This window comes from Sinocyclocheilus grahami, unplaced genomic scaffold (genome assembly GCF_001515645.1).
Source record: "Sinocyclocheilus grahami isolate Dianchi unplaced genomic scaffold, SAMN03320097.WGS_v1.1 scaffold1928.1, whole genome shotgun sequence".
Classification (NCBI taxonomy): Eukaryota; Metazoa; Chordata; class Actinopteri; order Cypriniformes; family Cyprinidae; genus Sinocyclocheilus; species Sinocyclocheilus grahami.
Genome location: NW_015507107.1, coordinates 94,566 through 107,634, shown reverse-complemented (window position 1 = coordinate 107,634; position 13,069 = coordinate 94,566). Strand labels below are relative to the sequence as shown.

Here is a 13,069-nt window from a genome sequence, read left to right as displayed (position 1 = left end):
AACTGGGAGGAGAGAAACACAAGCGTGGGGGAGGAGGGGCTCAGTGACGCACACACAAATGCGAAGCTGCCAGCGTTTTGCTTTGATCTGCCCAGGAGGATTAAGCTGCTCGTGAACGAGGAGCACTGATTCTCACGTGTAACACACACTGGAAGATTAAGCACGTCTGATGTGTGTCAGCATGAAATTGCTCTGCCTGATTGCTCAATCCGCGAGCTCGCCGTTGCTTCCTCCGAGGTAACTGGGAGGAGAGAAACATGAGAGCGGGGAGGCGGGGAGGCGGGGCCGCCTTCCGCGAACGAACAGGGGCAGACTGCTTTCGTGGTAACAGCAGCCCGTGTCTGTGAGCGCAGTCATAGTGACACACACAATTTGAAGCTGCCAGTGGCAGCATCTGCTCCGATCTACTTAGGAGGATAGAGCCGCTCGATGTAAAGAGAGACACTGATCCTTAAGTGCAAGACATGGATCGAAGCGCAGCGGGGAGAGAGAGCACGCAGGCACAGTGCCGGCAAGAGATCAGTCAACCCGGTTGCTTATTCCCTGACTCCGCTGTTTCCCTCTCCGAGGCTCTCTGAGAGAGGAGAAATGGGAGAACGGGGCTGCCCCCGTTCCGCGAGTGGAGAAGGGCGAGATTCATGCTTTCAACGAGAGCATTCCGTCTCAGTGAGCGAGCAGTCTATGCGTGGGGGCTGCCCAGACAGGTGACGGCACTCACTGCCCTTCTGCATCGTGCAAGATTCCCTGCACGAGCCACACTCGCAGCACAACATTTGCAACAATGTCGCTAGAATTTGCTCTTTTAGGGCTTACCTGCTAGAAATAAGCTATTTTAGTATTGCCGGATGGTGTCAGGGGAACAGGACCGGAACTGCTGCGATGCTGAGGCACGAAGAGAGCCGGTCACCCGAGCTCGGAGGTCTCAATCCAGAGGCTTTCTGGATCAGCGTTGAGCATAGAGTCATCGCTGAAGGAGAAGATATCTGAGAATCCTGGGGCGAATGTCCACTTATATAGCCAGATGCCCCGCCCATTTTGGCGGGCTTTGGCAGGCTTGGCGGGCTTCGTCGCCATAGGCTCGTGCAGCCCCGCTGCCTAGCCATTGGTTTGTTCTTTTAATACACCGCACGAACCAATGGCCGTGCAGTTTCACTGCGTGAATGAAAAGGCTTCAGTTCAGGAGAAAAAAGGCCCATTTTCCCCATATGCGTCTAGCAAGACGCAGTACGAGTGTAGTATTGAAAGGGAACTACACCAGAACAAAACAGAATATACATGTATTACTTGAGGAAACACCCCTACTTTCCAAGTGCATTTGACATTATCAAAATGTTCAAAAGAGGAAGTCCTTTGTAACTTCTGATTTTTAGGCTTAATGGTCGTATCTATCTATCTATCTATCTACAGTGGGGCAAAAAAGTATTTAGTCAGCCACCAATTGTGCAAGTTCTCCTACTTAAAAAGATGAGAGAGGCCTGTAATTTTCATCATAGGTATACCTCAACTATGAGAGACAAAATGAGAAAAAAAAATCCAGAAAATCACATTGTAGGATTTTTAAAGAATTAATTGGTAAATTCCTCGGTAAAATAAGTATTTGGTCACCTACAAACAAGCAAGATTTCTGGCTCTCACAGACCTGTAACTTCTTCTTTAAGAGGCTCCTCTGTCCTCCACTCACAGCCATTCATAAATTTCTCTGATATCCAGAGTGAGAAATAAATAGAATTTTAAGCAACCCAGAAAATCACAGTGGTCGGAATGTGATGGGGTTATGTGCAAACTTTGCTCTAGACTACAAAGTAATTTCAACAGCCTATAATGCATATTGAACGCCAACAGGCTATGAGCTGACAAGCTCAATTGAAAATTTGTATGTTTATTTTAATGCTATTCTATCAGATGGGAAATTCACAGGATTATTCAATTATTGTCTTGGACAACGAGGGACTCTTGAGCAGAAAACCACTGGTATAGAATTAGGGTGCGAATTAAAACAAGTCGACGCTTACATAAACACTGAGCACCATGGACAGCGCTAAAACGTATGAACAATGATTTGAGTAATTCGAATAATAAAAAGGGAATTTCAGACTTTCCCCAGTGAGCATTCTCCACGAGATAAGCGTTTTACCAACCGTTTAATATGTCGTGCGACAGAACAGAGACGGAGAAGATGCGCTGCAGAGGTTTTGTCCTCTTAACCTAGATGTTGCGCCCAGTAATCCTCAGTAGAGCAGACGGACTTAGACGTCAGCTGAGAAGGAGGTACGCTAACATCAACACAGTACAGTTCCAGCGCATATGAGGATTGTAATCACCACACGGTGGAGCAAAGGGACGCCAAACTTTATTCCCACTTTTGAACCGATGAACCGAGCAACAAAGTTCAGCAATTGAAAAAAAAATCGTCGTGCATATCATCCAACACTTAAACTCTACTGCAAATAGCCTAACTATCATCTCTATGGATCGCAGTCTGTTGTCAAAACGCCACAGCACATTAAATGTTTTGCTTTCCCCAAGAAAACAATGCAGTGACTTTTGTTCAATGTGTCCTCAGAACGGATTGCGATGATTGCGTCCAACTTGAGTGCGATCAGTTGCAGGAGGGCGAACAGCGCGCTGTGCCTCAGTGCAGTGGAGGAACATTTGGAGGCGTCCTCCTCCTATCGCAACCTCAGTCCCACCGGCCACCTGCTCGTGGCGGTGACCTTGGGCTTCATCGGCACTTTCGGATTCCTCAACAACCTTCTGGTTCTCGTGCTCTTCTGCCGCTACAAAATTCTGCGGTCCCCCATCAACTTTTTGTTGGTGAATATTTGCTTGAGTGATCTCCTGGTTTGCGTGTTGGGCACGCCGTTCAGCTTCGCGGCGAGCACTCAAGGGCGATGGCTCATCGGCGACACTGGATGTGTGTGGTACGGCTTTGCCAACTCGTTTTTAGGTGAGTGTTTTGCAGAATGAACTGTCTTTCTACACCTGCAGTAGGCTATGCGTTATTCAGTTAATCAGTTTTTATGTTTTTGTATGCAGTAGCCTAAAGACTAGTTTGAATTTGTTTTCAACTGGAATGAATCATTCAAATGATCAAAACCCCTATTAATCACAAGTACCTGAAGTATCCAGTTGTGTCTTAATTTGCAAGCTTAGCTTAACGTGTAGCGATAACTAAACTTATATGGCATCTTTGTGCTGCAGCAGCTTGTGCATAATATAAAATAAACCACATCTGAGATGCTTTTTGAACTCTAGTTTAAAAGACAAGTGCCAAGTTCTTAAAAATGTCATCTTTCTATTCATGCTAGTTTCATACACTTTTAAAAACTGTGTATAAATATATATAAAAAAACAGTTTTCTGCCAAAATTGTAACATTCAGTGGCTTTGAATTAGTGCCAAAACGTTTTTCAATTATTAGTAATATTTAAAAACTAAAACAAATAATATAATAATAAAAGTGTATACCAGCACCTATAGTATAAACATTTAATTTGTCAAGTATGTCCAAATCTAAATTATTTTGACTTATCTAAATATCATGACTTTAATTCAGAAAAGTGAAAACATGTTTGGCTAGTCATTGCACAGTTGTGTTTAAGCTCTTAATGTTTTAATGAATGGCATAGAAATGCAGTTTTGAATAGTTTTTTACATCCAGGAAACGAACAATCAAACAAAAACAAACAAAGACACAGTCCACATCGGTTTCACACTGACAGAATTGCAGCTTATAACTGCAGATGAGTCTGAAGGTTCTTGCTGGAGGCAGCAAATTTCATGCCCAAGTAAATTTAGTACCTTCAAATGATGTGATTCTCAGTCAATAGCTCAGTGATTGAAACACCACTTGGATAGAAGATTTCCAGGTTTTTCAAGGTTTGCCTAACTTTATCACAAATGAACTGAAATGAGACATGAAGCATTTGATGTTTTCACAATTCAAAGATTTCATGATGTTCCTCTCACCATGTTTAATTGATGTAATTTGACTAGCATATTACTTTGTTGTTTTAGTGATGCATGAATTCAAAACTTACAGGAAATAAAATACTGTTTTGGGTCATTTACTTGGCATAGTTACAAATTTGTGTGTTAACTTGCTGTTTCAATGATTTTCATTTGAGAAGATATATATAATGAGATATTAGACAGTTAATTGATGTGTACATGGAATATTAGCTGAGAAAGAGAGATGCCATTAAGGACTTGAGTCTGATGAAGACAGATGTATAAGGAAAAATAAAAATGCTAGAAAAGCAGAGTGTCAAACAAAGAAATGATGAGCATTGGTTAAAATATTCTCTTATCCTTTCATTGTCTATGTGACCAAATCTGAGACATTCACACTGACCTATCAGCAGACCATAGCATGTCAGGCTCACCTCAGCCTTTGGGTTTGATAATTATCAGCACCTCTGTGAGTTTAATGATGCAAAATACCTTTTTGGTTAGAAAGTGAGGTTGTAATCGAGAGATATACATTTCTCTTTTAATTTTCAGAACTGCATAGTGTCTTAGAGTAATTTATCACTTCGAATCACACCAGTCACCACTGTGTTTCCAGAACTCATAAACATTAATTCAATTAGAAGGACATACAATTGTGAAGATAATAACACATTGATGTTGAAGATGTATATTTGCTTTTAAAGAAATGATCTGTCATTTTATCAGGAACACTTATAGTAATGTCATCAACATGCAGCCACATACATCAATCCACTACTATCAATCCACTTAGTATTTGTCATAGTAACTATTGCCAAAAGCGTCTGTCTGCATGACTTGTGAAATTATTTGTGTTCTTTTATGATATTTTAGACTTAAGAGGGTACGAATAGTATTGCATCACAATTCATACACTCTTAAAAATAAAGGTGCTTCACGATGCTATAGAGGAACCTTTTTTGTCTAAATAGTTACATAAAGAACCTTTAACATCTGAAGAACCTTTCTGTGTCACACAATATTATAAAAAGGTAAGAAAAAGATGGTTCTTTAAAGAACCTTTGACTGAATGGTTCTTTGTGGAACCAAAAATGGTTCTTCTATGGCATCGCTGTGAAGAACCTTTTAAGCACCTTTATTTTTAAGAGTGTATGATTTGGCACATTGCGCGCTGCGTTCGTCAAATCAATGACAGTGACACTGCAAATATGCAAATAAGAACATTAACCTGGGGTTTAGCAATGCACAGTGTAAAACATCAGTTTATGAATACCCAAGATTAACTTTTAACCCTGGGTAAAGTATAAGCAGTATGAAACATGAAGCAAGATAACCCAGGATTCCATTTACCTGGGGTATAGACTGACCCAGGGTTAATTATTTCAAATGTAAAAGCCCTATAAATATCAATGCCCTATAAATAAGTTTAGCAGTAAACCGTGTAGGTTTTGTTTTTAAATTTAAAATCTTATTTGTTCTGTGGTTTTTTTGTGTGTATTTTATTTATTTATTTATTTATTTTTAATTTGATCAGATCAGATAGAGATAGCCTAACAATGCTAGAACCTCAGACTGCTTTGTTTTACAGTTTGTCTAGAGAAGGATCTCTATAGTTATATTCTCCAGTAAGTCTCTTTTGAGCAGAGAATGCTTTTTTTTTACATCGCAAGGCTGCCAGTGAATGCAGCAGAGCAAGACAAATCACATTTGATTGCTTTGTTTTTGGGAAAATCACCTCTTGGCAGCTTAACATAGACAGAATATTAGATTTTGAATCCACCTCAGTATGGCTTGAGATCTTATGCAGTTTTTCAGATATTTACTATATCTGATTAATCTCCTCTGAGATGTTATGTGGAAAATTTACCATTAAAATAAGCAAAAAAGGCCTCATGTCTCATAAAATGTTTATGACTGTTGGTTTCATCTGGATTCAATTTGAAGAAAGTAATCAAAAAGTAATTTCATACTACAGGGCTGTGTTCTTGAGCACTGATCCCAGAGGAACACTTTAAAAAGTCTGACCTTGTAGTGCATCAAAATGTGAGTTACATCTCTCCTTAACTTCGAAGAAATTAAATTAATGTGTATTAAATGTGTTATTAATATGGTTAATAATGCTGTGGTTGCTGAGCATGATAAATATTACAATAGTAATATAAAAAGTAATACATTACACATGTATTGTACCAATCAATCATGTGTGTGTGTATACATATATGCATTTTTTTGTAAAAAGATGTTTATAATATGTTAATAAAAGTTGTTTAAGATTTGTAATATGTTTTTCTTTCTTTTTTCCCCATTGACAGTGGGGACCAATGTTGTTTTGGGCATCACTGACTTTCATTATATGCATACAAACTTGAATGTTCAAAACATCTTTAATATTTCACAGAAGAACAAAAAGAAGAACGTTTCACAGAAGAACATTGACCAGTGTAGCCAATCACAGACATATCTGTTGATTTCATGAACCCAACAGCCAATCAGACTTGCAATCAGGCATTTACGTTAGAATCCACTCACCACTAGAATCGCTGGAGTTTTTGTGCAGGTGTTGTGTTCAGCAGTAATCATCTCATTATAACAAAGTGTCAACAAAATGTAGGTAAGAGATTCATTGTGCAGTGTAGAGAACTTCATTGATTATAACGTAACTATGTGAGATCACGATGAACGATGATTATTATAGTGCTCTTTGCACCATAGCATATATATATATTTAGGTTAGAGCACCCTCACTAATTTAAAAAGCACTCTCAGTGATTTGATTCTAGAGCCGGGCCTGGAGTGTATTAGGACAGAACTTAAATATTTGGGTGAACTATCCCCTTAAGGTGTCAAATAACCATGCTAGCATCTAGAGACCTAAAGACCAAGATGCTTTCCTAGATTCTCAAAGCTGGGTATATTTGGTATATGTGGCATGGTCTAGTGGTTTAGTTAATGGATCAGCAATCGGGCTGTAGAAGGATTCGATTTCGGGGGAGCTTCATTGCGGTCATGCCCTTCATATACTTCAATATATGTCATACGCCCTCCCTATCAAACCATCACACAGTCAGCTGAACTCAGTGTCCACAGGTCTGAATGTTGGCCTCCCCTAATACTCATAAGAATTAATGGTGGTATTGTGGGGGAATTGATGCTGAAAAATAATGAACAAGCCACTGAGATTTAAAGCGTTCATATGATGCTTTTTTAAAAAAAAGGGGAACAGAGTCGCGTGACCGACACAGTGATGAAGCTGGTATGTGTTTGTGATGTGACCCCCACTCTCTCTCTCTCTCTCTCGCTCTCTCTCTCTCTGGCTCTCTCTCACGCTCTCGCTCTCGCTCGCTCTCTCTCTCGCGCTCTCGCTCGCTCGCGCACACACACACGATGCGCAAAACTCCACATTTGAACAGTCAATTGCAAATACTTAAACTAATAACAAAACAGTAGCTGATTCAGAGGCGCCAGATTGTCATAGCAAAGTCAGAATTACCTCCTCTCCTAGGTTCACGAAACGGTCGTCCATAAAATGCATTGCTGTTCTGTTGTAAGTCATCTTAAAGAATCCTAAATGCATCTACGTTCGGAAGGCCAAATAAAGTGCTTTTGCTTTCGCCTAGAAACACACAGCGTCTCCCTGACATGACTGCATCAACACTAACTGCGGTTACTGAAACCACGCCTTCTTTCTTTGCGTGCACATTTGGGCGGCATTATGCTAATATTTCCACATAGTGAGGTAGATATGTGGGGGCGTGTTAGAACAAGCCGTTTTAGGGGGGCGTGGCAGAGTCTTAACTTTGATAAAGAATATCTCTTTGGTTTTGAGACTTTAGTCTTTGCAACTTCAGGGATCTTATCTATGCACAATCAGCTTGTAACACTCCAAAGAGAAAGGAAAACTTGAAATCACATCGTATGACCCCTTTAATTGTTATGAAGACATCAAAGTATCTTTGGTCTGGGTTGATGGACTTAGAAATTAAAGTGTTCGACACTAACAGATGTGCACATAGATTACTTCATTAATTGTATAGGATCTTTGCTAGTTAAAATGTATTAAAATGTAAAGATTTAAGATTTACATAATCTGATTTCAAAATACAATGCATTAGTTATGTACACATTCTTGTCCATTAAACTGATTAATGAAGGAAAATGGAAAAATGGCACAAGATATTATGGAATTTTAGACTTTTGACAGGCCAGTCCTAGGCTTCAAGGTTCAAATTATATACTACTTCTGTCCACTTCACTGATAATAGAAATTCAATACGAGGTATAAACTGAATCTCAGATATTTGAATTTACTTCCTTGACATAAACACTTTGCCTCTGTGGAGCTATCAAAACATTCTGCTGTTTATAGAGTCAATGGAAGATAGAAGACAAGGCAAGTGGTACATAAATTACACACTTTAGCTTTAAGAGCCCACTTGTAGATCACTTGCACCTAAAACTGCAAAACAAATAAAGAGTATGGCAGAATCAAAGGCTTACATCTCAGGCAACTCAACTGAACTCTGCAAAAGTGCATCAGAGCTGCTGTTTATCAGTCAATGCCAGTCTTGAATTAATAGGACATGAGTGCTGCCCTTCTGAATGACTTTTCTATGCCTGTTTAAAAAATACGCATTACTGAACTCCATGTGAGCAGTCTTTTCGTAATGGAATGACACATTTGACTATTTAAACTTAAATCATATTATAACATTATTGAAAAATGTCTTAATCTTTTCTGCAGGCATTGTGTCACTTATCTCTCTGGCCGTGCTATCATACGAACGCTACTGTACAATGATGGGCTCCACGGAGGCTGATGCCACCAACTATAGGAAGGTGGCCGGTGGGGTGGTGATGTCCTGGGTCTACTCTTTAATCTGGACTCTGCCCCCTCTGTTTGGTTGGAGCCGCTATGGCCCAGAAGGCCCTGGGACCACCTGCTCTGTAGACTGGACAACCAAGACAGCCAATAACATCTCTTACATCATTTGCCTCTTTATTTTTTGCCTGATTGTCCCCTTCCTGGTCATTGTCTTCTGCTATGGAAAGCTGCTGCATGCCATTAAACAGGTGAGTGAAACTCTGTGCACTGTCATTAGTTATCTGAAATCAGTTTTTCAACTAAAAAGTTAGCATGTGCCCTTGGTAGTTCAGTATTTGATTAAGGTTAGGATATCTGCTATTTAGCAGCTGCTTATAGTCCATTCGCTGCAGGGAGCATCCTGGGGTTATGTTCCTTGTTCAAGGGCACAGTGCTGGTAGGGGATCTCAAAAACTTTATAGTTCTAGTTGCCAGCCAGCATCTCTAAAGGAAAAGTTGACCCCAAAATGAAAGTCTCTTATTTTTCATTCACCCTTCATGCTGTTTCGAACATGTATATTTAGTAGAATACAAAAGTAGAGTATTGGAGAGTCTTTACACATCTGTTTTTACATCCAAGCTCCAAAACCAAAAAAATAAGTGAACACCATAAAATGGTCCCAGGGCCAGGGGTATAAAGTATTTGAGTAAATGTAATTAATTACTGTACTTGAGTATCTTTTTGGATACTCTGCAGTTCAAAGATATTAGTAACTTTTACTCTCTACTTCACTACATTTTTGAATAAGCATCTGTACTCTTTACTCCACTACATTTGTAGTGAGGGTTGCAATTACACATTACATTTTGCATGGCACCTAGCTTTTTCTGCAGCAGTTTTTTCGGCTACAAAAGTGATATTGCCAACTACAGGGCACTGAAAGTATTATATCTTGTGCATTTTGCTCTTAGCCAAACTTGTCAACAAGGCTACTTTACGAGAATGCGAGTAGTTATGAATCATAGGTGTTTAATATACAACCCGATCTCGTGAAAGTGTGAATCAATAGCACAAGTTTATGTTTTGATTTGACGTACTGTTTATATGCAGAAATTGACTTTGGCATGCATAGGATACGCAATGGGTAGGATTAGGGTTGTGGGGTAAATGCATATCATATGTATGCGAAAACTGTGTATCATATGCACACCAACAAATTATGTATTATATGCACGCCAAACATGTGCGTATCATATGCACGCCAAAGTCAATTTTTGCGTATCAATACCACGATTTTCTGTTTTTATTTGGCATACTATTTATATGTATTTTTATGAGACCGGGCTCTTTATATATGAGATGAGGACATGACTGAAGCTGGCAATGAGGCCGTAACCAGCACATCCAGTGCAAGAAGGCTTTGACGTTTTAATTTTACGTAAAATTATTTTATTTATCCGTTATACTGAAGAGAACTTTTTGAAGGATATTGTTTTTGTTTGTTTTTTCAATTTTGAGCTGTTCAGTTTTATTTTGATATTAGAAAAGGAACATGATTGCTCTCTTCACAAATCAACTCTTTCTTGTTTTTGTTACATGTTCTCTGTGCATTGTCTTAGACTTTTATGTCACTTCCTGTCTTCCGTGGTGTTTGTAGTCAGTTTGTAGTCCGTTTGTTCATTGGTGCCCCATGATTAGTCACCCCAGGTGTGTCTTGGGTGTTTGTAGTCAGTTTGTAGTCCGTTTGTTCATTAGTGCCCCATGATTAGTCTCCCCAGGTGTGTCTTGTTATCTTGTTAAGTTTGTTAGCCCCCAAAATAATGTGTTTTTTGAACATTAAAGCATGTCAACATATTCTGTTACACCAAATACACAAAATAATGATATTTAAAAAAGCATCATATGACCCCTTAAATGCCTCTGACTGTTTTCCCCAGCTTCTCCACAATGTTACAATTTTTCACTGGCATGCCTCTTTGTGCCTATATTTAGTATAAGTCAAATATTTAAGTACTGTTAAAATCACATACTCTAAGACTTTTATTCAAGTTGTTCAGCAATTGTTGACTTGTAGCTTGTAGTGGAGTAATTTACACTGTAAAGTATCTGTACCTTTACTCAAATATGGTTTTCAGGTACTCTTTACACCTCTGAATGGTCCATATGGCATGCACTATATTCCAAGTCTTCTAATGTGGCTAGATAACTGTAGGTTCTTTTTTGCAAAGAAAAAAATGGATTTAACAATTCATCAAATCGCTTTGGTTGTCACATGTCTTAACTAAACATGGACCAGTACAAATATACCAAATGAAAAAAGACATTTGAGAACTGCAGCAGATGGGAAGATTTTCTTTAAATGACAATGTGAATATCATTTGGTTCTTTATATAGTGGTTTCATTGTTTCACACAAGTTATTTTATTATTTCAGCCTGGAAATTGGAATATTGCTGGCCCATCTCAGAGGATAATCACCTCAAAGGAGTGTATTTGCGTTTACTTTGTGTGAAAGCTTTCAATTTCGAATACTGTTTGACAATTTTTTTAACTGAATAATGCATGTCAATGCTTGTCTTTTGATGTATTGTATATCAGTAATGGCTTCATATTTGGTTGCATTTTATTTCACTGGAATGGAGAGTGCTTGGATAAAAGATGAGAAATGAAGTGCAAATTGTGTGTGCTGACCACTGACCCACAGAGGAAAGCATAATAATGTAACAGATGTATTTTTAACTGCTGGCAAGATTAATGAAACAACCTATTCTAACATACTGCAGTCACTGTTTTCAGCATGCATGAAGAAAGATAATACAATCACAAACTGACAGCTGAGATATAAAATGTTAGTAATGAAGACACCCCTTAAAAGTTATGACATTTAAAAAAAAAAAAATCAGTGGTGTAAAACAGAATCCTGTGAGATAGAATAGTTTAGCACCACCCTCAATAAAACACATCAGAACCAGCTAATCAATGTCTTCCAGTTTACTAGAAACATCCAGGCAGGTGTGTTGGAACAGGATGAAGCTGCACTCCTAGAGTTGAAGCTGAAGGATGACGCTGAAGCTGGGTTGTTTACATGACACTGTTTTCAATTAAAGATGGAAAATGTCTCCAGGTCACGTATGTAACCATGGTTCCCCGAGGGAACAAGATGATGCGTCGATAAACGCTTTGGGAACGCCCCTGCGTGACCGTGTACTGAAGCACGTGTAAAATCAATCCAATGGAGCAGTGAGACATCACGAGCGGGGTGATGTGAGCAACCAGGAAGTATAAAAGCGCATCCGGCAGAGCGCAAGTTAGCTTCGATGAAGTAGCGCCTGCACTGTTGCAGGGAGTATGGCAAAGTGACGCAGTGTCTCGTTCCCTCAGGGAACCATGGTTACATACGTAACCTGGAGACGTTCCCCTTCAGGAACTCGAGCTGCGTCGAGAAATGCTTTGGGAACGAGAATACCCACTGCGCCATACTACCAAGTCCCTGCCTGTGTGTGTATCTCTTGAGCACATCACAAAGTGAGAACTTGGGACCCTGGGGTAGATGCCAGGTCTAGGTTATAGAAGCTGACAAAAGTGTGCGGAGAGGACCAGCCCGCCGCAACACAAATGTCCTGCAAGGCCACACCCAAGTTTAAAGCCTTGGAGGCCGCCATAATCCTGGTCAAGTGCGCTCTGACCCCCATAGGTGACGGGAGGTCAGAGGACTCGTAGGCTAGTGAGATGGCTTCGACCACCCACCTACTCATAGTCTGCTTGGTTGCTGGAAATTCTTTCTTTGGCAGACCAAAGCAAACAAACAGCTGATCTGCCTTATGCCACGGGGCAGCTCTGTGTGCGTAAGCATCCAGTGCTCAAACTGGACAGAGCAGATTAAGCCTTTCTTGGCCTAGTTCCTGGGACGGCGGAGGACAGAATGCCTGATGTACTATGGGCCCTGGCGAAGAAGTGGGCACCTTAGGGACGTACCCGACCCTCAAACTCCAGGCACGGTTAGGGCATTCCTTTACCCGAAATAGAAAGTGCCTGAAGATCCCTTTTAAGTGAGGAAATAGCGATGAGTAAAATACTATTGAGGGTGAGAAACTTGACTGGAACTTCTTCTATGGGTTCAAAGGGGGCATTGCATAAGCCCTCCAGAACCACAGCCAGGTCCCATGAGGGCACCTTAGTGCGCTGTACTGGCCTCAGCCTCAGGGTGCCACAGAGGAAACGAGTGACAAGTGGGTGTCTTCCCAATGATTGACCACCCAGAAGGGCGTGGTAAGCAGCTAAGGCCGCCACATATACCTTCAGAGTGGAGGGAGATAAC

At 40.1% G+C, this 13,069-nt stretch overlaps 1 protein-coding gene across 1 annotated transcript in view; it reads left to right on the top strand.

Moving 5' to 3' along the window:
• Positions 1 to 2,574: 2,574 nt before the first annotated feature.
• The window catches only part of LOC107573386 (parapinopsin-like), a 75,007-nt gene continuing 64,512 nt past the window's right edge, over positions 2,575 to 13,069 (top strand). The window contains exons 1-2 of the mRNA XM_016259822.1: positions 2,575 to 2,947; positions 8,692 to 9,020. Coding sequence (XP_016115308.1) covers positions 2,575 to 2,947; positions 8,692 to 9,020 — 702 coding nt within the window. The remainder of the gene's footprint in view (positions 2,948 to 8,691; positions 9,021 to 13,069) is intronic.